Below are 25,314 nucleotides of genomic sequence, written 5' to 3'. Positions count from 1 at the left end.
CTGCCATCGAGGGGCGATCCCATCCCCCGTTCCCGGGCCGCCGCTTTGTCCTTGCCCGGCCCGGAGCACGCGCGCCCCCGGCCGCGGCGGGAGCGCGCCTGCGCGCACCCCGGCGGCCGGCAGGCGGGAGCGAGCGCCCCCTCTCCCCTCCCCCGCTCGCCGGGAGCTCCGCCGGCGGCCGCGGGCAGGCGGGGGAGCCCGGGCGGGGCGGGGAGAGCCCGGGGGCGGCCGGGCCCCCTCCCCGCCTCCGCTCCGCGGCGCGCTCCCGCCGCCCCCCGCCCCGGCCCCCCGGCCCGCCGCGGGAGCCCGCGCCGCAGAGCGGGGCCCGCCAGCGCCACCCGCCGGCCGCGGGGCCGCACCGCGCCTCCCCCCGTCCCCCCCTGCTCCGGCTCTCAATGTTCCACACTGCCCGGCCACAGAGCCGCCGCCGCCGCCGTAGAGCCCCCCGGCCGCCTCCGTCCCCTCCTCGGGCGCCGCGGGCCCGGCCCGGCCCCCCGCCATCCCGCCCCTCCGACCCAGCAGCGGGACAGGACGCCGGCGAAGGTAAGGGAGCGGCGGGCGAGGCGGCCGCCGCGGCGGCTGGGCGAGCGCGGTGGGGGGAGGCGGGGAGGAGGCGGGGGGGCTGGTAGAGGAGCTTTGTTCTTGTTTTCGGCGCTCGCTGCCTGGCGGCGGCCGGGGACGCGGGGCCGGCCCGAGTTCACGCCTCACTTGGTGCACACGCACGGTGCGGAGCGGGGCCGGGCGAGCCGCCGCCGCCCGCCGAGCCGAGGCGAGCCGAGGCGGGCTGGCGCTTCCCACAAAGCGCGGCCGGGCGGCCGCCTGGATCCAGCCCTGCCGCAGCTCCCACCGCTCCTCCTCGGCCCCCCCGGCCGCCGGGGCAGCCCCCTCCTTCTTCCCCCCCCCCCGCCTTTCACGATCGGCGGAAAAATGTCGGTCTGCCTGGCGGAGCTGCGCGGGGAGCGGCGGCGGGGAGAGCTGTGCAGAAGGTGCAGTTTGAATTATGCTTCTTCCCCCTCCGGCAGCTCTGTGGTGGCCAAATGCAGTTCTCGCTGCTGGCCATGTAAATAACCGGGGCTGCTGCTACCCCAGTGGCTTTAAATGCGTCGCGGGGCTTTTCCCCTTACTAAAAAAAGCCCTACCACCAATAAAAAACCAAACCTCGTTCCCCCCGTGCCAGCCCTTTAAATGCTTAGAGCAAGTGTACATTTCCATCTGAAATCAACCCAAGTGTTACTGGCAGTGTATTTTCTCGGAGAGAGGGGAAGAGGGGGGATCTGGCGTTTGGACCCAATAAAATGCTCTGCTCCAGTGTAAATATTTACAGGTTATTAGTGACTTTTTAAAAAACATTTTCAGTGAGGTCTGTTATTTACAGTGTGTCATAAGTTATTAATGTTCATTGCCTAAGTACCCTACTAAATCTGTCTCATGCGTTAGAACAAAGTCGACAATTGGCATATTGTTTAAAGTATGAAAAAAATGTGAGTGGGTTTAAAAATTGGAAATATCTGTATTTTCAGAAATGTAAATATTGCTTTGTAGCTGTCAAACTCCAGTCCTCGGGCATGAGACAAGGAAGTATATTTTGATTAATTTCTCACTCTAACTGACTTGTCACCTATTCAAAGTTTTCTGGAACTTGGGGAACGCCAAGAGAGAGTCCTGCCTTGTATGAACTCTCCCTCTTTTCTTCCCCAAAAAAGTTCTGCATGATGTCCAGTGGTAGGCAGAGGTCAGTGGAGCTTGGGGAATGACAAGAGAGAGTCCTTCCTTGTGTATTAACTCTGCCTCTTTTCTTTCCCCAAAAAGTTCCCCACGATGTCCAGTGATAGACAGAGGTCAGACGATGAAAGTCCAAGTACCAGCAGTGGTAGTTCAGATGCTGATCAGAGGGATCCGCCTGCACCTGAACCTGAAGAGCAAGAAGAACGAAAACCCTCTGCCACCCAGCAGAAGAAGAACACCAAACTTTCCAGCAAAACTACTGCTAAGCTATCTACTAGTGCAAAAAGGTAAAGGAGGGAGTGAAACATCCTGCAGTATTTTTGCACGGTATTTGGAGTCACAGTACTTGTGCTGCACTTGTCAGGGCAGAGGCGTTCTTCTTGTAAAGATATGTGGAAGGGAGTGAACTATCAACTTGGGTAGTTGACAGGAGCCTGCTAAGCAGTGTTTTAATTAATCCAAGTCTTGGTGGGGTAACAGGTACACAGAATGATCCTATGTCTTTTGAAGAGTTGGTACAGAACTTGGTAACTTACAGGCTGACTGGGAGGGGGGGCACCTCGGTACGTTTTGTATTTGCAAAAATGTGTGAGAGAGCTTTGGTGCTTTTTTTCTGAGTTAGGTTTCCATGCCTGATTGGTATAGGGTGGAGTCCTCCTGGAATATTTTATTATGGTTGGTAAACTGATGACAGGCAATGCTGTCTAATTAAAGAAGTCATAAAACCCCAGTGGCTTCTCTGGGTCTTATGAGGGCTTTTCATGATGATGCACAGGAGAGCCTTACACACCTTGAAGGAATGGGTTCATTCTGCCATTCTCCTGGGAGAAACTTAGGTGGGTTTTCTTCCTTAGGATATGTGGATTTAAACTGGGATGTTCTACATTTAGCTTCTACCTTTAAGTATGAGAATCTTCAGAAACCTTGTTTGTTGTATTGGTTGCACTTTCATTTGCATGTAAATTTATTGGCAGTCTGGCTCTCAAGATGTATACTCTGGTAATTTTCTCAAAGATCAACTGCGTGAAATGCTCAAACTTTAAATTCTTTAATTCCAGCTGTTTTTGGAGATGAAACACAACTTTCCAGTCCTTTCCCTGGAGTTGCTTCTCTTTGAAAGCGTTTACAAGTATCCTGTAGCAAGAAAAGTTGTAAAATAGCTGTAGTAGCTTCAAATTTTGCTTATTCAGTGTGACTGTTGTAGTTCTGACTTTTACAAACACTTTAGTAATTTTGCATTGGACTTAAACTTAGTAAATTCTTTTTGAAATATGTTAAAATTGTTGCAGAGAATGGCTGCATGGCTTTGAAGACTTTTGAGCTTGTTAAAGAAATCCTTTGAAGTAGGACTGGCTAAAGAGGAAAAAGTTTTGCAACTACTATGTAGCATTTGTAATTTGTTGTTACTTGTCTTTATTTGACAAGCCTAAGATACAGGTTTTTGACAGAGTTTTCCCATATTGTCTTTCTTTCATTTAATTGTTGCAAGTCTAATTCCATGCATCTCAGATAGTTCAGTAGGCTGAACTTATTGGTATTAATGCAAGGACATCCAGAGCAGTTTCTGTTAGCTCACCTTTTAACATCTGCTATTTGCATGAAATTCACAGTATTGATCTTATGGGTCCTTTGGTGAAGTCTTGGTCTTTTTAAGAGGAGTTAACCATGTGTATTTTGAAATTGCACGTCTTATGTACTTGGATAAACTTAAATTGACAGGAAGTTTTCAGTACTCATTTTGCACATCTTAACTCCTTGGGAATGTTTGTAATAGAGTAAAGTTATGCATAGATTATTTCAAGTTATTGTATCAACTTTTATCACATAAACACAGCTACTGTATAAGGTTGCAGGAGGAAAGGCAGCAGAAGATAGGGAGAGAAGCAAAGTTGATCCAGAGAGATTATTCCAGTAACAGAGACAGCCTGGCAGATCTGCAAATCCACTTTTTAAACACACTGCAAAGTAATAGGTAAAATATTGTGCAAAGAGTGTGTCTGCTGCCAGCACGGTTCATTTGAGCCTCAGTCACAGGTCCTGTAGCTCTGGTTTAAAGTCATTGTCAAATCTGCTTGTGCAGGCTCCCCCTCCCACCCCCGCCTCATTTGCATATTAGCTTGAAAAGAAAATCTCCCTGGTAAAAAGTGCTCGGATGTGAAAAAGAGTTACTTTCCTGAATAGTTGTGGGAAATTTCTACCCAGCTCAGCTGTAAGCGTTCTGTTTACATGCAGTGTGGAGCAGGAAAAAAGCTGCAAAGTTTCTCAGCTGTGGGATTTGGGTTATGCCTCTGAGAACAAAGAGGAAGCAGCCATGTTAGCATTACTGAAGGCAAAGCCAATCTTGCATTTAACTGCATGGTGGTAGAGGGCAGTGTAATTCCCTGATTTATTCTATAGACTATCTCAAATGCTTTGTGTCTGTTCTCATTTCACCAACAGAATCCAGAAGGAGCTAGCTGAAATAACCCTTGATCCTCCTCCTAACTGCAGGTATGTAATGGCTTCTTAAGTTGTGGTCGGTGTAGGAAAATAATGGTCTCAGGTTAACAAAAGGCAAACTTCGTGTTTATGATGGGTGACTGTTAGACAGAGATTGCATACAGAGGATTGAACAAGCACACACAACATTTGAAACTGAAGTTTGATATTTTGTTTGCATGTTGGAGGTGTAGTTATTAGTGATTGATGTGTACAGTGAAATCTGTTCGGTTTGTTGTTCATAGCTGGTCACTGCCTTTGTGAAACATTAATTATATGAATGTCAAAATATGCTGAAGCTTTCAACTAAATGTCTGCATGTAATTTGAACTGGGTTTTTGAGTGCTAGAGTGATCTTTTCATTCTGAAGTAAAGAACTGTATGTGATTTTTATATGCTTTCTCTTAGTATGTTGTTTAACAGATAAACTGAGCTATTGCCTCTAAATTTATGTATCTGTTGGTCAAAGTTGTAGTCTTTTGATAAAAAGAATATTTCTAAGGAAGTTCCCAACTTGGGAGGCACTTCTGTTTGGTTTTAGAAAATAAAATTTTAAGCATGGAAGGCTGAGTGATTTAGTTTTAAAGTGATGGTTTGGAATTTAAGTACTTGATCTGTAGGAAAGTTAGATAGTAGCACAGTTAGACGATTTCTTTAAATCTTTTTAATGTTTTACTTTTATTTAAAGGATATATAAAAATTCTCATTAGTTAGCATCCCGTGTTCAGATTTGCAGTAAAGCTAGTTTTAAATAATGTTGCTTTCATTTGAGACATCTCTGTAAGATTTCTGACTGGAAGGTATCTTAATAACTCGTGTAACAGTGAGCCATGGATGTGTTTTTAAAATTTGCTGGAAATGCTTTCTGATTCTGTGTTGGAATTGTTTGGCTTTTGAATAGTTGGTGGGTGTTTTTGGAATTTGATAAAATATGAGCTGTTCCTCTGTCTCACTAATCCATGAGTGCAGGGGCTAAACCAAAGCAGTGTTTTATTGAATTTGTGGTGAAGGCATCTTGTCCTGAGGACTATGCTGTTGCTTGCCTGTGGCCATCTGATGTATTTGCATGTAGGGTGAGTGGCTCTGTTTGTTTGGGGTTTGTGTTTTTGTTTTGTTGGTGGGTTTTTTTGTTTGTTTGTTTTGTGGGGAGATAGGTTTGGTTTTAAATAACTGCTTTAGATAACTTTAAATTAATTACTGGGATATAGTTCTGTGTTGGTCCTGCATTTTATATTTGGACCATCAAAGGGGCATGGCAGAAGAGAAAGTATTTAAATAAAATAGAATCCCGACGCTTTGCTTACAGTTGCCAAAAAGATAACTGTAGCAGTTTTGGGTACAGCAAGTTACAGCTTTTAAAAAGAGAAGCCTTCTCACTCTGCAGCACTATCTGATACTTGGCTCCCTGGCAGAGTGTGTTCCTCTCCTATTAGCACAAGGAGTATTGCAGAGCATTTTGCTTATGAGCTGGTACAGCCAGATGCCCAGGAATGATGTTGAGAATGATGAAACTCCCCCAATGTGTCTAAAATTATTCAAGTTTCTTTCCTACAGAGAGTAGGAAACGAATGTTATTTTTTTGCCACTGTGGAAGTCAATGCTTCTGTTCCCATAGGTATTTTTATGAGGAATTTGGTGGATTTACTCAGTAAAAACTTTATGATGACTGCATTTTTACCTTTTGCAAAAAAAAAAAGAAAAAAAAATCTACAAGAGAAACACGCTTCTGTAACAGGAGATCTGGGTTTTCATGATAAACAGTTTGAACAGAGTTTCAGTGCCCTAAGTATTTACTGTTCCACTGAAACTGACTTGTTGGAAGGAGCCTTTCTGGTACCGAGAAGTAAATGCAGCTGTGTGTTATGTGCAGAAACAGTTGGCACTTTTACTTTCTTATAGGGTGTAGTAGCACAGATTAGGCTACAGATGACACAGCAGGCTGATGAGACCTCGGCACTGCTCATCATGCAACAAGCAGCAGAATGCTACTTACTGCATTTCTTGTGAAAAGAAAAGAATTTGTAAAAAAAAAAAACCCAAAACATTTAAAAGCCTGTATAATTTGGGCATATTCACATGTGCTTTAAAAATAAAAGCCAGGTGTCTAAGTTCTCCCAGAACCAGTTTTTCACGCACAGTTGTTTCTCTTCCAGTTCTAGAGCACAATCTTATCATTTGCAGTCCACATATTGCAAACTTCACAAGAATACAACTGGCAACTAATGCTCTTGGATGCTGATAGTCCTTCTGCTTACTCAGTTACATAAGTAATGAAAAATTAGCAATTTTTAAAATGCAGTAATGACACATATAAAATGTTAAATGTTACTTTAACAGGATCCAGTACAAATACTAAAGTACAAATATGCTGAGCTCTCACATATCATGTTAAATACTGATATCTGCTGCCACTTCTCACCTGGCAATGCAACTGCCCAGAGTCACCCCATGGGAGTGACCCGAGGCTGATTTATCTACTTTAGAATGACACCACTGGCTGCACTGTGATTCTCATGCAAAAGAGGTGTAGATTTCCCCAGCAGTTGCTTTTCCTGCAGTCACACCTATTGCTGTAACATCTGCTTTATAAAAATGTCAGAGCCCCAAGAAAGCCCCGTTCCTGGGTATGCTGAGCAGACCTGGGCTGCACACTGATTTCTATTTTAGGCACTGGAATAGCAGAATGGCAGGCACAGTAAAACTGACTAAACTGTAGTTTTTCACTTGCCTGTCTCAACAAAAAGGATTGATTTCTGATTCTGTTAATTGGACAATGAACTGTTGAAAAAATCATGTTGTCATGTATCATGCTGTCATGTTTGTGAGCAGTGAATTTGAGCTGCATCTCGGTACCAACTGTAAAACTTAGTGTCTTCATGCTGATAGCTTTACTCCTTAACATGAGTAGTACTAAATTCCTGTGATTTTGGTGTGATTTTCAAGAAAGATAAAGCATCAAAAGCTATAAAATTAAGTTCAGTCTTAGGCCACTAAAAATGTTGGAGAAAAATTAGGTGCTGCTTTCCACTCATGTTTTCTCCTGTTCAACATAAAAGCCTGAAACATTACCGTCCAACATACACCATAGCACTAGGACACGTAGGTGTAAACTAAGGACAGGTATCTGCTTCCATTTCTTCTTGGTTTTGCAATCTTAACTCAAAGCTGTGCTACTTGATGCAGTGTGCTGTATTTAATTTCTTTTGTGCTTTTAATAGCATAAAGCAAAGCTAAAAAGATCTTGGCCCTATTGCTCCTAGGCAGCTCAGTTTCAAACCATGGCCAAGCACTTATACACACTTCAAGGTGTGGAAGTGTGCCAAACCCCACTGTTACAGACTCTCAGGTAAATGCTGCAAAGATTTTGCACGTAGTGCATGGTAAATCTGGGCTGCAGAGATGCTCTTAAATAAGTTTGACATATCTGGAATAACTATTTTCAGCTCATAGCATAAAACTGTTTGGATCAGAGGTCACTGCTCTGTAGTTAAGGTTTTGTCTGAGGCTGCTGTTGAGACCTGCAGCTCAGGTGGAGCAGGGCGCTGCTGTCTCCAGCTCTCATTGTATTTCCTGGATTTTAGGGCTGGCACAAGTGGGGCTGTTCCCAGAGGTGCTGTGATTTATAGCAGCTTCCTTTAGCTGTTCCTGGCTGCCCTGCTGATCTACAATAACAAAAATGTGTATTCCTGGTTTTCTTTGCTTGCTCTTCCTCATTTCCATTCCTAAATTAAATATTGTTCTTCTCTGTGGAAAAGTTTTTGAAGTTCTATTTAATAACACTCATGTCAGCTTAGTTTATAGTTTACAGCCCATTTACAACAAATCCACTTTAGTGTAAACTTTGCAGGAAATGAATGCAAACACCAAATTCAGTGTATCCACTCAGAGCTTAATTCATGTGGTTTAAAAAGTGGTGAGTTGAAATAGTGCATCTTTCCCAGGCAAGCAGGAGAACGTAAGTTTTTTATATCCTGTGCTGTAAATTTGCTTTAATCTCTTCTCTTTACTAAAGTGAAAAATCAGATATTTGAAAGCAGATGGTTAAAAAGAAAAAAGTAAAGTGGAAAGGCCAGGCATAACACATGCCTTGGAGCACTGGTCAGAGAAACAACTTGTTTTCTTTGTAGCTGCTGGGAAATGGGACTTAGTGCTAAGGGAGAGCTGCTTGGATCACCCCAAAAGCTCCCTGCTCTGTCTCATTTTCTAGCCAGTGAGTGCCTGACCTTACAGGTCTGTTGTAAAGATTTTCCTTAATAGGGATTGCAATATTGATTCCTATTTATTTTCAGGCCTTGTATGCTAATATATACTAATGTGATTTCTTGAGCAGTACTACAAAAGGTGGCAGTTGATGATTTTGCTGTTTGTAGCCTCTCCTAGACTTGCAAATAGGTTGATGGTTTATGGGTAGTTAGTTTTGAAATTATGTATATTAAAATAACACTCCAAAGTATGTGGACTAAGAACGAATGGAAGGAAGATGTGTAAGGGGTTTGTTTTAATATAGGATTTTTCTGCTTCCTAAGAACTGCATTTGTCCCTTTCATTACTGCCACATCTTGGGCTAATTCCACCCTGCAGAGTGTTGCCAACACCAGGGTCTGGAGTTTGACACAAAGAAGAATGCCTGCAAAATCCTGGCAGGCGAACACTATTACTGCTTTGGTTATGGACCCATGAATCCAGATGTGTGTAACTGTCGGACTGCACTTGTTATTCCATCAGTGTAGAGCACTGCAGTGTGTGTTTAAAGCAATATTGTGAAGGTATTCCTCAGACCAGCAATTTAAGCTCTTTCAGTTGAGCTGTCTGAAACGAGGAGCAATGAAAAATTGTGCTGGTGGTGCAGACTTGTCCACGTGCAGAGGTAGCGCTGGATTTGAGCTGATGCAGCCTTGTGTTTGTGAGGAAGGTGCTGCAGCTAAGCTTGTAGAAGCATTCCTTTTGTTAACATACTCTGTCTGCAGTAAGGTTATAGGCAAATGTTTACTCTGCAAACAGTTGTGCCTGTTGAAGATGTTACTGCACAGCTGTGGTTTGCTCCAGTTCTGCCACAGAGGTGACTACTGCAGTCAGAAAGTGAAGCAGATTCATGTGATTACTCTGTAATGCTCCCCAGGGAGGGAAAAAAAAAGGGAAAAAATCATCCAAGTTTGCTTAAATGGTTTAAATAGGTGATTCAAATGAACTCTGCTGGGTTTTTCCTCTCTCCTCTCAGAGTAGGCATTGTTCACACAAAGCTTTTTGCCACACACACCAGGATATGAATAAGCCAATCCATTCCTTTGTCTCTCAAATATAGTAAGTTTCCATCTCCCCTTTGTCAAAACCAGGCATTCTATTGCTTTTATGAAATCAGGAGGAGAAAGAATATATTGCATGCAGTCAAATAGCAAGCCTTTATACAGTAGCACAAGTGTGTGCCCCTCTTCACATGTATGTATTTTTCTTCCACTCAAGCTGTTGACTTTTCAGATCGCTGTAAGTCTCCCAGTTTTGTGTTTATTCTTGTTGGTCAAATGTCTTCATAGTACTAAATACTGAATCCCAGTGGAAAAAAAAAAAGTCAATTTTTCTGGTTTCCACTTCTGCAGTGAATACCCAGTTGTGAGCACTAAATGGTTCCCTATAGAAGAGCAGTTGATTAAGGTGTGTAAAAGATAGTTATGTTTAAAGTATGTCCCCAAATGCTTGTGCTGAAGCTGAATGGGCAAAATTTTAAAAAATCACCCAAACTCTACTTGATAATATATCTTGTGACACATTATGCTTTTTATTGTCTCTCTCTGCCCAGCACTGTCACCACTGAGTGCAGTAAATGCATTCTGTGTGAAAAGACAGCTGAAGTTTGCAGAATGGTTTCGAGAATACAACCCACAAGATTATTTCTAACACTTCCTTCCCTATACAGAAGTTTACAGTTAAAAAAATACAGTGAAGAGGGTTCATGGCTCCTCTCCAAACATATTTGAAGTAACTCTCAAATGAATATTGAAATTCTACTTGTTAGTATTGCTCATATCTAGAATTGATTTCTCTAGATTTCTCTTGATTTCTCTAGAATTATTTCTCCTAAGCATTTTCTTCCCTTCTTCCTTCCTTGATTCCTTCCTTTTTTCTAACCAGAAGACTATAGTCCAGGTCAGAGTAGGAAACAGTGGTGTAATTTAGCACAGCAATCAGAAGTCTGGTGTTTTTGTATTACCGTCCAGTTGGAGAAGCAACCTTTATGTTACAGAGTGGCTTTTACCTTATTTGCTAGTAGTGAGTGAAACTGCTTAAGTAAGAGGGATGATGCAAATTTAGAAAGGCATTTCAGTAAAATATTTAAGTGTTAAGTAGAGCCAGACTGCACTGATATTTAATATACTTTTATTTAAAAACTGCACTAGTGAAAGATTGTGTAACTCCTGAACGTTTTGAATTGTGAGAATATTTAAATTACTTTATTTTCAGTTGAGACTAGCTGACAGATCTACTAACTCAAAATGCCTCAAGTTATGGGATTTTTTTTTCCCCTCTGCTAGTATTGACCTCCTGCAAGCTGTAAACCAAGGTTTTTTATCAGCCCCCACACAGTAAATTTCTCATGCAAGTATTATTCTCAGTGACATAATTAAGAGAGGGTTATGCAACACAAATCAACATATTTACTCATGGGAGTAAGTTTTCATGCCTGCAGATTTGCAGGTTTGACACTTGTGTGAGCAGTGTCCACAGTACTGTCCTACCTGCTCTGAAACCTGTGTGTTAGTCCAAAGATTGTATAGATACTTGGCTAGTTTATAATAGCACTACTGTCAAAATGAAAAGAAAATAAAATTTATGTTTTTCTACGTACTTTAAAGTTGCAGAAATGGTTCAAACACGTTTTCATTCAGCTACTGGTGTTAAAGAACTGATACTCATTTTGTCTTATCTGGAAACAGTAGAAAAGCCTGACCAGTTTTTTTAAACAATTCTTTAGGTACTAGTGCAAAAATTTGTGAAAATGCCAAGTAATGGGTCTTAGAGTTAAGGACAAATCTGCTTTTTGGATTTGTATAAATGTACAAAGGCCCTGCAGGCTCTGTGACAAAACTGACTAAAGTATGCCAAGTATATGTATAGTTCTTTCTTTTTACACTCAAGCTGTGCATTGCTCACCCCTGCCAGCCTGTCATACTTAGTTTGTGATCAATAGTATGTGTGGCAAGGTCCTAGCACTGAATGCTTCCCCTCTCACTGACTTGTCTCTGTGTATCAGTTTCTCTACTATTATAGACTTGGGAGACCTACTTCAAATTCAATTTAACAAAGTGCAAGTACAAGAGAATCAGCTAAACAGCATCAAACTCTTTATGTAAAATTACCTAATCCTTATAAAACTGATGTGTGGAGGTTTCTTGGAGCTGGTGTAACCTGGGTTTGCATAGATGTGGAACATTTTGAGACAGGTAATACACAGATCATTAAAAATACATTGAGCATATTTTCTGAGTTCAGGGCTGGGTAGGCAGGAGCAGGAATATCCAGCTGCTGTCTCAGACAGAGGCATGTGTACTATTAAGCTCTCCAGGAGCTCTGCAGTTCCTTTACATTGATGCCTTACTTTGAGCCAGTAACTGCTGGTGATAAATGAGTCCTAGCCTGCTTGCATTAATTTGGATTAATTTTCCCTCTGCAGAGAGAGCACTATACTGTTACCTAGTTCAGAACTGTGGCTGAAGTAGTTGTTAATTTTATAGCACTTACAGTAAAACAGGCTGGCCAGACCTTTTGGGAACTAAGATGCAAATTCAGTTGACAATGATTAAGCTACCATTGTAAGCATCACTTTCAGAAACAAAGGAGGGATAAGATTTTTTTGATGAAACAGCAAAGTGACCCGTAGTTAGCAGTGAGTCACTTCCATGTTGGAAGAATCTGTAGAGGACCATCTGACAGTCCCTAGTAATTGATGTTTCCCTTATTGATGAGGATACTGCCCTAGAGCATATAAATACTGCCTTTGGAGTTAACAGTGGGGACCAAAGGGTTGTAGCACACTGGAGGACAGGACTAGAATGCTAAGTGATGGGGGCCAATGTAGGAAGTGACCTTAAAAATATTGTGTAATTTAATAATGAGAACTGCAAGAGCACTTTAGTAGGCTTAATCAGCTGCACAAATCTGTGGGGAAAAAAGATTGGATGAGAAGTTCTTCACAATAGGTGTAGCCTCTTTGAGGATCATGTGCTTTGAAGGAAGAAGGAAAGAAAGGAAAAAATCTTCAGATATAGAAGAAAGTTGCTGCAAAGGAAATAAGGCAGTTGTTGCTAGTCCAGGGTTGGTAATTATGATAAGCAACTTCAATTGCCATAATGAAGACATAAAATCAATGTAGAAGTACCTGGACATAAAGACAGCATGCAAAAGGTGGTGGGTCTGCATTGCCAGAGGTTTTTAAGAAACAAAGGACTGACAGGAGAAGTTTAGATATAGTTTTTTCGATTTCAAGCAGGAAATAGACTAAGTGACCTCTTAAAGACCAGTTTGACCAAACTAGCATTAACACTGGATTTAAATTATAATGCTAAAGGAAAGCTTGTAGGGAAGTGATTTTCATTTCATTTAAAAACTGTAATTTAGTCAGGGTTTCATAGTATAATCATCCTGGAAGATGCTATGATTCCAAGCAGTAGCAACAATTATTTAAAAAGTCATTGGAAGTGCACAAATTTTGTGCTGTTGCCAGTCAAAAAAAGCAAATGTCCTGTGATTTTTCTGCTGATTTATTGTTCCCCTCTGTCTGTCCCCTCCCCCCCAATTTTGGCTTTGTTTTAATTTTTACCTAATCTTACTTTAATTGCACAAAGTTGTTACCTTCTGCTAACTAGAAATTAACTAGGCACATGTTCTCAGTTCTCCAGAAGTGAGTCACCTTTGTGAGAAGCAAATAGCACAGTAGATCTGCAGTAGATGTTGAATTTTGATGCCTCATATGCTCTGTGCTTGGGTGCTCTGTGTTTGTTCCGCAGGCCCATGAATATCTCTAACATTGAGCTGAACAAAATCAAGAGGCATTTTTGTCCTTATGCAGAGGCAGTTTGCAGTAGCTATGCAAGCACTAATGCATGCTGCCCAGCACCCCAAATGGATCAAGCACATCAGAAAGCAGTTGTGTAGTGCTGTCTGTGTCCATGGATCCTGGCTTGAGGCACCCTCTGGAATCAGAGCTCAGACGATTGTAGTGAAAATGTAAGCAGCCTGGCAGGTTTCCAGCTGATGAGTTAATGCTGCTATAAACTTGAGTAGTTCCTCTCTGAGGCATGCAGAAGGGTGCAGGAGCTGGGAAGGTAGCCAGCAAAGTCAGAGAACAGTCGGCAAAGCTAAAGGCCAGCCTCAGGGATTCACAATGAATTGTCTTGGAGGTGAGTTCCTCCCTTGCCAGAAACCCTTCATGTAGCTTCAGTGGCAGGGCTGGAAATCAGTAAGAAAATTAAGGCTCTCATTCAGTGCAAAGCCAGCCTGCCTTTTGGGAGCTTTTTTAACATAGCTTGAGCAAAGGCAGCTGTGCCCAACACTCAGGCCACCCTGTGACTGACTTAGCAGTACAGGTGCTGCAGAAAGCCAAGGGTTCTCAGTCAATGCTGGCTCAGATTGTTGAGCTTGAAGCTGCAGTGAGGTGGTTTAGGTTTGAACTCAGGTTATCACTTCACTCTGAAGCCTAGACATGGAAGCCACCAAAATGTGATAGAGTGAATCAGTAGAGCATCAGCTGGTCAGATTTCATCGGACAAATGAAACATGGGTGCTCTCCTTTCTGTAAGGGAAGGTTATCAGCAGAAAGCTGGTTTTGTTTACAATTTCAGTAAAGCATTTATGCTGTAAATGCTTTGAGCAGAGTGAATTTTAGAGGGTGTGGAAAGTGTTTCAATAGATCAGTAGCTATGCAATAGGACAGATGTTCAGCTGATAGTGGTTCTTGCTGTGAAGGCTGCTATTGTGGCAGACTGGGCAGGTTCCTCCCCAAATAAACCTTTTCTGACTAAGAACCTGTCTGCTGTGTCCCCACTGCCAGGGGTTTGCTAATACTGTAGCTGCTGTTTGTCCTTCTCCCTGGTATCCCAGCATCAAAGGCTCCATCCAGGCTGGAGATCCAAGGGATAAGTGAGTGATGCAGGGATGGTTAGCTGACACAGAGCTCTGTGCTGTCACTGTGCATCAGTGCCTGTCCTAACTTGTTCATAGATACCTAGGCCATATCCGTATCTACTTCATTAATAGCAATGGCAAAAGCTGTAGTTGGACATTACAGATTTAGCAGCATCTTCCTCTAAAGATACCCTGAGTGCCCAAAGAACTAACATCCTTATGCAAATAACTGGTTTTCTGTTCAGAGCTTTGGACTTAGAAGGAAAGTAATGAGTTTTGGTTTGATTTCTATAAAGCTAGTGCAAAGAGAGGTCTTAAGAGACTAAAATCAACTTGCATTGAATACTCTAAATCTGTATTCACATGGAAGCAAATCTAAGTGATCTGTTACACAGCACAGCCTGCTGCACATTAACCATTGCTCTAATGATATATATTCTTATGCAAAAGGTAGAAATATTGTAGAACCTAAAATTCTACAAGTGTGATTAAAAACATTAATCTGAGAGGGTGGTCTTCACTTGATGAACTGTTTGAAGCACAGTCTGTGGCTGAAAAAGTGTTTCTTGTCTGGAGTAGAAATTTTGTATGATACCCATACAAGTTTTATACAGCCAGGTAGTGCTAGCTCCACCTTTCCCTTCTTTCACAGAGTCTTGGATAGCTGGAGTAGTATGAAGAGTTGCAGTAGCATCCTGGATGCTGCATATTTTGAGTGTGATTTGCTTCTTCCTTTTTTTTTATAAGCCAGAATTCCAGGTGGTGTACTTAGTTGTACCAGAGCAAACACACCACAACTTGTTTTTTTTCAAAAAGAAACAAGTTTCTGAAAGTGAAAGGGACATCATCAAAACAAAGCAATGATTTGTTTGATAATAGAGAGTAGCAAGCCTTAAATAGATCCATATGTGGAGAAGTTGGTTACTTTCAAGGTTCTCTGAAAACAAAGGCAGTGAAAGCATTTTACTTTCAAGTGTTTTGTTTGGTTTATTTTTCATGGTAATACTGCAGACTAGCATTATCTTAAGTCTTTGTTTTCTGTTAGAGCTTTTTGGGTTTTGTTGTTTTAGGAATCGAAGAAGCAAAGTAATTTCTTATCAGTTATAAAGCAAGCTAACAGTAGCAGCTCTCTATACTAAAACAGCTGTTGTAGGCTGAGCACCATGTGGTTCTCCCAGATGTGAAGGGCATTCTGGCAAAATTACTGTTCAGTGACCAGTGTGTCTTACTAGGAATTAGAGAAGGTGGGGTAAGAGATGGAGAAAATAGAGACTGATGTGAGCTGTACTACTCTGAGAAATGACTTTTCATCCTCCTGGACACTGTTTATGCTGTTTGCATTGCCTCTGAATTTCTCTGAAGGCTGTGCTTGATATCTTTGCTGTAGATGGCTACTGTCTACTTTTCATTCAGGCAGGACTGTAAGAGAGATTTTGATAACTCTGGGGTTTTTTTTCTGACAAATGCAAGTTGATGTGCTTAATTTTTTCTTAGCTCCCACATTCTGACCTTGGAAAAATAAGTATAAATAAAATCTCTTATCTGGATCAGAGACTCAGCTGTGCTTGTACTCTTTTTGTTTTCAAACATGCAAGTAAGGAGACAGGAATGACTGTGAACACACCTCTCTCTGCACCTGAGATAAGCTGGATACCTCCCTGCTAAAATCATCCATCCAGGCTGGGCAGCTTTCCAGTAAAGATGACACGTGCCCACCAGTGTGATAGCAGCTGGTTCCAGGAGGTGGAAAGATAAGAGTGCTGTTTGAAAAAAATGCACCAATAGAAATATAATTTGCGTTTTCTACTTCTTGGAACTGTGTGAAGAACAGGTAATTATGAGAGACTGTATTGCCCAAGGTCTTAGTCCAAATCTATTTATGCCCAGAAGAGTTCATGTTTGTTAACTTTGAAAGAACCATTGGCTTTTGAAGCATGAATGAAAAAAAAAAAAGGTAACTCTAAATGGTTCAGTGAGCAGTCCATGGAGTGCACTGAATGTTATTTCTGAAAGTAATTCTGTTGGTCTTTTTCTGCAGTTGGTTGCTGATCACAGACCAAGGGGTCAGTTCTGGTTAGCTTTGCAATAGATGCCATAAACAATGAATGCTTGACGAGTGTCTGAGAGATGCTGTGCTGCATCTGCTTGTGCTTTCCATATGCAACTCTGTTCCCTTCAAAGTCATCTGGCAGAGTGCAAAGCACCATGAGTCATCCTGGCACTGCTGGAGTGTGTAACTGCAGTCTCTTAGCTAGGTGCAAGCCAGAGCCTGGCTTTTAGCCAGTTTGGATGCAGAGCAGGACACAGGAACACCCATTGTGCTGTTCTGTTTTAGGTGGGTGGATAAACTGCGGTATGAAATTGCACCAGCTGCATGTGTTGCTAAGAGGCTGAAACCTCTGTTAGGAGTGAGCATGTTCCTGGGGGACCCCAGCTCTGCTCCAGGACCAGACTGAGCCAGGCACCTCTTTCCCCTGCCGAGGAGCAGTGCTGGGCTCGGTGTGCTGGTGGTGCAGCCGTGCTCTGCTTGCAGTGTGGCTCCAGTGCCTGTGCTAGCAGGCACTGTGCCTCTCAGTCTGTCAGCAGTTTCTCTGAGTTTTTTTCTAGCCTCTAAAGTTTTAATGGTGGAGTCTGGATCACCACTGGAATAGAAATTTGGGGAAAAAGGTTTTCCTGAGGGAAGTTTGAAAGACAGAAGCTTTACTATAAAACTTTTCTATTCTCATTTTTGCAATCTGCAGTGAGTTGTTCCTGATAGCATTAATTCTTCTGGCAAGTAGAGTTAATTTAGGTGTTAGTCTTCATGCTGCTGTATGAATTATAGATTTAATTATGGTCCAGGTGCTCAGAGCTTTGCCATTCTTCTATATGTTAAATATAAAGAAAAAATAAGTCTGAGTAATTTTTTGGCTTACTGAATAAATGTAAACACTTGGAAACTGTGCCAAAGTATAAATAAATAGAGGATTTACTTCACAGAGAATGTTATTATCTACTCCAGGGTATTCTGCTTTATGGGGAGGATTAGTGCTTTGCATTATACTGGGACACACCTTTTTACAGCTATGACTCTGCAGCAGAAGATTAAAAAGTTTTCCCTTAATTCCTTGTGTTTCCAAATTTTCTTTTGCAATTACAGCTCATTACTAGGGGCCAAAGGTTGATTTGAGTTAACATAGCCGTAACGAGAAACGCTCTCTGATTCCCTGATCCCCTGTAATTAAACAGCCTACTTGTAGTATTCCTCTTCTTCTGAGTTACTCAGTCTTTTCTGCCTGACAGTTTTGTCAGTCCTTGAAGGTTCTCATATTGCAAAGATACTTAAGCATGTTTGTTTCTTGTCCTAAACCAGATTTCCATCCTCTTTTCTCCTAAAGTATAAGAAAATTTAATTTTTGATTGCAATTTAATTCCATGAAACTCTTTCCATAAATCTCTGTTCATAATCAGGCTGGATATGTGAGCTTTGAAAAACCCCTTTTTTTACTGAGATTTCATCGGATATTTGGGCAAGGGGCAAGTATGTGAAGTATGTTAAATAACTGGGACTTATTTCTCTTCATTCCTCTTTTGTGTCTACAGTTTTAATTACTGCCTTTCTGCTTTGTGGCCCTGAGTCAGAGGAATCCCACCTTTCTCACCTTTTCCAGGAAACTCTGTGTGTGTTTAAATGCTTTTCTGAAGGGAATGTGAATTGGCTTTGTTTCAGCTGCTTCTACCAAACATCACTTGACAGAGCCTGTGGGATAATATGCCTGGGTATAAGATGCCTGCTGCAGTATTGGGCACAAAAAAATTTTAAGACTATACTTCTTTAATTTATTTCACTATTAGCATGCATGCCATTTATGGATGCAATAATATGAAATTTTCAGATGAGGGTCAACTAATTTATTCTTGTAATTGTCCCCTTATACTCCTTCTAATTTGTGAGTCAGAAAAATGTGTGTCATGATTTCATTTTTCTTTTGGGCACTGCAGCTACCCTCAAGAGTCTGCTCTTCCTTAGACACAAATAACATATTTGATGCATCTCCTGAGGAAGCAGCCAAAAGTGCATGTTCTGACCTCATCTTTAAGCCTTTCCATTTCCTTTATTCACACTTAATGAAGTTACTATCATAACCATTAAAGATAATTGTGTAAAAGTAGATTATGTAATTATTGTAGTTGTACTGGTTTAGTATAAAGTCAGGTATTGATTCTGATTCTTCATTTTGGCCCAGTATGGAAATGCTAGTTTGCTCTGATTGTTGGATTTGGAAGTCTGTGTTGGTTATTTGAGGTAGCTAGGGAGTTTCTTTCTGAGGAAATCTGAATGGTTTAGAGCACTTTGATACTTTTGTTTGAGAAAAGAAATTAATTTCCATTGAAGAAAATGTGTTTTCTTCTTTCTTTCTGTTTTAATGTCTCAAAGGTTTTTCCTCTTTGATGCTTAGTACAGGGGTTCATTTACAAAGGTTTTGCCAGTATCCCTCAGGTCAGTTGTGAGTCACTGGTATCAATGCTATGGAGAGCTGTGCAGTGTCTTCTAGATATCACTGGTGTGAATGGATCTACAAGTGGGTTCTTACACTTTTTGTAAGCTCTCTTGATGCACTGCACTTTTTAGTTGGGGAAGCTACATATGCAATTTCTTTATTTGAATAAACCTCTAATGTGGTTAAGTTTAGACTAAGATCTGGAAGTAAACTCTTCATAGGGATTTTCCTGTAACAGAGCCTAAATTTAGCCTTCTTTTATATGAGCATAATTTTAGATCGTGAAGAACCTACACTTTGTGGGAGGTTAGTGAATGAATGGGCTGGGGCTGACCATGTAGAGGCTTTCAAGTCCTTTACTCAAGAAGGAAATGCAATTGATGTCAGCATGTTAATTTGATGGAGTACATTTATAGGAAGCTTTATACAGCTGTTGAGTGTTAACTTAAAATCATGTCTTCATTTGCTACCTTTGTTTGTTTGCTGTGTCCTTAGGTTATTTAATAAAACATGCAGTAAATCACTAGGAAAATTCCTGGACTTCGTCTTCCAAACAGCTATTGCTGTCAATGTTAAGGGTCTTCATGTCTTAAACAAAACAGTCATTTTTCCTTATAGCAAAAGCATGATTTTGAAGAGTTACTTACTATTCATGTGTTACTGTGTATTTTTATTTTAAAACGGAATTATATCAACTTGGTCTTTTCTGTATTTTGAAGTCAAATCAAGTCACTGTGACTTCTGAAAATAGAACTGATACTGTACAAAATCCTAATTAGTATAAAAAACGTTCAGAAAAACATTCCAAGTCCGTGTCCACATTCTTCAGATTCCCTTTGTTTCTGAAGGCTACTGTGGGTTTGAGTGCTGTATTTCTGTGTCTGTGGTCGATCAGTGCATACAGTGGTGCGGTGCATGAGACAAGGTTGGCTTGGCACCGCTGAATTGTCATCAGTCCGCTCTTGTTATTACTCATAAACTGTGCTTGGCTGTAAGCACCCTATAGATGCTCCCTGTTTAGTGCTCAGGAACTCTTTCCTTGGAAATTGTGTGCCTTTTTAATGTGTCATGGCTCAATTATCACATTCATTTTGGCTGCCAAAATAGCCATATATATTGTCTAGCAAGTGACAGCCTGGGCCTTTATCTCTTTCTGGCTGTTTGCCAGCTGTTTAATTGCAGCCCTGTGTTTGCTGTGTGTCACATCTTATGGTGGTCTATTATACCCAGCTAAAACAATATTTTGAAAATGTTTCAAATGTAAACTAATTCTGTGAGACTTTACATCCTGTTATTTACATGATCTGCTAGGAATGTAATGTAGGTCATTTTCCCCCCTACAAATACGAACATTTGTAACTCGGATCATCTTACGAATTTCCAGGACAGAGAGAAGACAAGATGGGGATGCAGAAATGCTCTCTCATCCCCTTGAGAGATGTAATTAAAGCTGTACACTTGTCATGCAATTTTTCATTTGTAGTTTCTAAGACGTTTTTAAAGCCAAATATTCTCTTTGTTCTGCCTTTAGAAAAGAGCAAGCGTATACAGAAACTGAGCTGAGATCTCAAAAGGAGTAGCAAAGCCTGTGAGCCATATTTCTGCCCAAATGGATATTTTGGGTGAAGGTGATGTTGGTGTTTGTGAGAATGGTGTCTCACTGAGGTGGAGAATGGTGCAGGTGCTGTTTGCACACAGCACATTTGGGTTGGCAGCCACCTGCTCTCCATTGGGAAACACCTAAGGCAGGGCTGGCTCTGTGTCCTGCCACCCCACCCCAGCTGGGGGACAGAGCCACTCAGTGTGAAACCAGGATATGGGAGGGCCAAGCATTCCACAGCACTTAGGTGTGCAGCGAATCCTTGGCCTAAGTATGAGTCCAGTTTTAGCTACCTCTCTTTGTGCAGATATTAGTGTCTTGCTCATTTTTTGCCCGAAGAGCGGTTACCTTGAGAGTTTCAGCTCCTGGATGGATTCCTTTGTGGTGCAAAATGATTTAGCCTTAAGAGCAATGGAGGTACATTAGCTAACAATCTTGGCTATGTAGATTTTTTGGCAGAAACTTTGCTTTTCCACTGCTTTAAGAGGAAATCAGGATTTGTTCTATTGCTTGCTTAATAGGAAGAATAACTGTTTAACAAGAAAGATGTGATAAAAGTCTTGCTAAACAGCTTTGCACTTCACAGGAAGACAGAACAGAAGAGCACTTAAGAAAGATCCCATTTTTGTACAAAACACTAGATTTATAATTAAGTAGTAAGGATTAACCTTAAAAAAAGGAGAAAGGACAAGTTATCCTGTGGGCAGAATTAGACCTACAGGATTTTTTTCTTCTTAATTGGAGGGGAAAGGGTCCCATCTAGCTAAAGCCATCTAGTGTAATAGGAAGATATTAAAATGGGCTATTTTAAAGGAAATAAAATTATTAAGAATGCTCCTAAACCTTCTGAAAAATCCAATATTGTGTGAGGATAATGTACTCAAGCTTTTGCATGTATGTTTTTTCTGGTTCATCTGCTAGAAAAATTGTGATAAATAACCCCCTTTTAGCATATCGTTTTGAGAAGCTGACCTGTTACAAAGTGAGCATTCAAAGGTATTTGGGAGAGAGTTGTACATATATGGGGCAGCTGGAGTGAGAATGGTTGTGGCAGTTCTGCTGTGCTGTCACTGCATGTCTCTTCAGGAAATGCATCAAAACAGTCACTAGTATATTTTTTTTTTGTCGCATGATCTGCATAATTCCAGTAGTTTACAATGTGACCAGTCTATCCAGTGTCAAAAAAGGCCACTTTGCTTGAGTTTCTGCTTGACAAAATTCCTCATTGTTCCATTAAGTTTTGTGTAAGGGCTGTATTTAGCATGTTTTGCATGTGAGTTTCTTACATATCCTAAATCACTTTACTTTCTGGTGAGTCTGAAGATATCATCAGCTACGTTTTGTCGTATACAGATGAAGTGGGTGCTGAAAGGCAGCCTGCAGAAACCCTTCCTCTCTTCATGCTGCCTGGTTTGATAAGGCAGGTGTGCCTGTGTGCCATTGACACAGAGGTGTAGATTTTTACTTGATTTGTTAAGAAGTGTTTGTTTCTGAAGAGAAGTTCCAACGCTCAGTGAATAGATACCCTCTCATTGAAAAACACTTATGTATTAGATGTGGTCATTGCAAACTAATGGTGGCTTTGGGGAAGTGAAGTTTCTTTACTATTTGAGATCTTCAGATATCCATGGGAATTAAATACTAGGAAGTTAAATGCCAGCAAAGCTTGCACAAAGCCCAGCTGGCAAAGCAGTGATGCCAATTACTTGTCATGGCTGAACATTCACTATCTACTCGACAGCAGATATGAAGGACATGATCAGGACAGGTCACAAGGTGTATAACCCATACACCGCTACAGGCTGATCAAGCCTGAATGTTGAAATCATGAAACATTAATCAAATGCAGGAAACTGGTGGGAAGCAGGGTGAGAGCAAATACCCGTGCTGCATTTGCTGTGGAACTGTTGAAAGGCGCAGTGTGGTGCGGCCAGAGTGCAGAACTGTCACGGACCAATGGTTCAGGCTGAGTGTGGACCAGCTGCAGTACTGGTGCTTCAGGGTTTTGCTTGGCTTTTCATGTCCCTAAGCTTGCTGTGCTTCCTGTTTCAAGTCCTGTTTCACATGCTGCCTTCATTCACCATTGGTGACTTTTTGCATTCTCTTCCTCTCCCAATTTCCACAGCTGTGATTTCAGTAATTGGGACTAAACACTGGCCTTTCTTCAATGGAATTTCTTGTATAATCATAGCTACTTTCTTTGGGGATTAAAAAAAATAAAACCAGCAAATGATACATCCTTGGCAGAAACAATGCAGCGTGTTCAGGGTTAAAGCAGACCAGGAAAAGGGACACTTCCCTTTCTTGTAAAATTAGCTTTGGTTTCTAAGATCCATCACGCTGGAATGCAGCCCTGAAATGCCAATTTTCTTGTAAGGAGGAAGCAGAGCCAATTGACTTAAACTTTTAGTTGCATCTGCTGGCAATTTCCACCAGAAGCTAATTACAGCTCACAGCTATCACCAGCAGATGACTGACTAGTTCTACCTCACAAAAAAAGAAAGTTTAAACCCACACAGCGGTTTCTTTTTCCTTGAAATTGTAAGACTGGGGTAGCATTTTTCAAGCAGTTATTTTACACATACAAAGAGAAATCTTCAAAATTTAGATAAATTATTTTATCATACAAATAATATTTCTACATCTTTCCAAAGCTGGAGGTCATTTATTGGGCTTTGCACTGTACCCCAATATCATATCAACACTATACATTGTCTGCATTTTTAAATTGTGATGTTATTAACCCAGCTCACTTTCTGTGTTGTCAGTTCTGGAAATTACTTCAAGATAAAATAGCTCAGACCTTTTTGCTTTGTTAATGCTGCAGGTTTGAAAATGCTCATGGGTACTGAAATATTTGCATCTCTTGATACTGTGGTTCCACCAAAACGAATTTTGCAAGAGTGAACCTTTTCAAGAGTGATTCTTTTCAACAAAGAATGGAGCATGACTTGGCTAGCATCACTAGATGGCGTTGCCTGGTAGTCTAACAGCTGAGAGTCTGAAAATAGATTAAATTAATGTAAATCTGTAGAGTAATTTAAACATTTAAATCTTTCACTGTGTATGTCTTAAGTGGGTTCTTTTTCCCTTTTTCAATCATGCTTCTAATTGTTGAAGAGAGGGTGTTGTGCTGAAGTGTTACTTCTGCCTGTTGTAGCTCTTAAGCAAGTAGTGAGTGTGCTGCAGTTTCTGCTGGTTCTGCTCTTCCTTGGCCTGCTTGAGCACTCCTTGAAGTCGTGTGCTGAGGGATTGAGGCTCAGCCAGAGCTTGTGCTGCTGTTTCATGCCTAGTTCTCTATACACAATTAGCCTCTTTTAATGGCATGCTGAAATATTAGCAGAAGGACTGTTTGGAGGATGCCAGGGCAGACAGGCAACAAAAACTCTGCCAGTATGACTTTGTAGAAAGCTCCTGGTGCAACATGTGTTTCTAAAGTAGGATGTCCACTGTTATTACAGACAACATGAAAAAACCCCAGAAGTGTTGTTTGGGGCTTTTATTCTGTTGTTTATTCTGTGGTTTAGACCCCATGCCACATTTTTTCTTCCTGGCTGGTTTCCTCTGTTTAGTCAGTGGTCAGTCATGCTCTGGCAGCAGAGTAAGGTGACACTGCTGTGCCTGCACGTGGGGCATGACCATGCCTGCACACTGTTCTCTGGTGTGTTTTTCCCAGGCAAGCCTGGAGGATACCTGCCTTTCATATAAGTAGTGTATTTAGCTGAAAGCAAAAAGATGTCAGGTAGGTGGATTTATTCAGGGAGGATGGTAAGGAGAAATGATGAACCAAGCAGCTTTTGTTCAGCTCCATCACCTGCCTCTTTTAAACTGTAAGTGGGAATTTGGCATAACCTACTCCCTTTTCTTAGTTCACTAGCACTTTTAATGTAAAACATCTCCTGCTTGACATTACAGTTATTTTAAAATTCTCTCTCAACCCATTGCAGATGTCTTTATCAGTCTACTAAAAATCAAAGAATTGTTGTTGACAAGAATTGGTATAACTCACTTGTTTAGTTTCTTCGTGTAAATAGTATTTCTAGATAATGTCAATCAGTTTGCCTGTAATTATACACTTAAATGTAGGGAGTGTGCACACCTCTGGTCGTTTTAACACTTGTATTTACAAAACAATATTTTTAAAGACTTAATGATAGAATCTTAGTTGTAGAATAATGTTGAGGGTTTGCAGTTTGGACATCTATAAAGCAGTATCACATTTCACAAAAGAATGAGGAATAAAAAAGCCAAGTTAAAGCAACCAACAAACAGTAACCATGTACCAGACGCTTTTGATGAAAGTTGCTAACCAAAGCTTCTGTTTATAAAACAGATTTAGAATTTGGTGCTAGACCTTATTTGAACAACTTTCTGGAAACCTGTGCAGTGTATTTCTGTATGTGAAGGTAGCTCTTTGCAAAGCCTCACTACAGAAAAATGTCAAATAAGATCCGGGGTGAGAGCAAGGTTGTTTGAGAACTGCAGCACAATGCTTAACAGCTCCTCCTGTGCTGGGGAAGCGGTGTAAGAATTCCAGGACAGGAAAACCCTTAATCTTCTTTTACATATCCATGTTTTTAAATCAGAATAATGTGAGTAGCTATAAATTGATCAAGTCACTTATAAGCTTATTTTTCATTGCTTTACACCAGGGAATTAATAATAAAGGTACAAAATTTGGTACAGGAGAGCCCTGGTAGGAAAGGTATGTATTTGAACACCCCAGCCCGTACGGTACTGAAGCACATGCTTGTATCCCATTGAAGGCACTGGCTTTTGAGCACGTGCAGAAACACTTCCCGAGCTGGGTCTCAGGGAGGGGAGTCAGTTAAGCAGAGCCAAACGCAGAAAGAGGAGGGGAAACCAGCATGGTGACTGCCAGTGGGAAATAGCTATTCTGTTCATTATTTTACA

At 41.2% G+C, this 25,314-nt stretch overlaps 1 protein-coding gene across 2 annotated transcripts in view; it reads left to right on the top strand.

The window, feature by feature from the left end:
- The first annotated feature begins 373 nt into the window (after positions 1 to 373).
- Positions 374 to 25,314, top strand: part of UBE2E3 (ubiquitin conjugating enzyme E2 E3) — a 55,688-nt gene continuing 30,747 nt past the window's right edge. Inside the window, exons 1-3 of one of the 2 annotated variants that reach the window (XM_074548361.1) lie at positions 374 to 543; positions 1,810 to 2,012; positions 4,165 to 4,215. In XM_074548361.1, the coding sequence (XP_074404462.1) occupies positions 1,819 to 2,012; positions 4,165 to 4,215 (245 nt within the window). In that variant the 5' untranslated portion in view covers positions 374 to 543; positions 1,810 to 1,818. Of the gene's footprint in view, positions 544 to 838; positions 987 to 1,809; positions 2,013 to 4,164; positions 4,216 to 25,314 lie in introns of those variants that run through there. The other variant, XM_074548362.1, reaches the window with a different exon arrangement.

Source organism: Zonotrichia albicollis, chromosome 10 (assembly GCF_047830755.1).
Source record: "Zonotrichia albicollis isolate bZonAlb1 chromosome 10, bZonAlb1.hap1, whole genome shotgun sequence".
Taxonomy (NCBI): Eukaryota; Metazoa; Chordata; class Aves; order Passeriformes; family Passerellidae; genus Zonotrichia; species Zonotrichia albicollis.
Note: the sequence above shows the minus strand (reverse complement) of the source record. Positions and strands in the feature narration are given on the sequence as shown.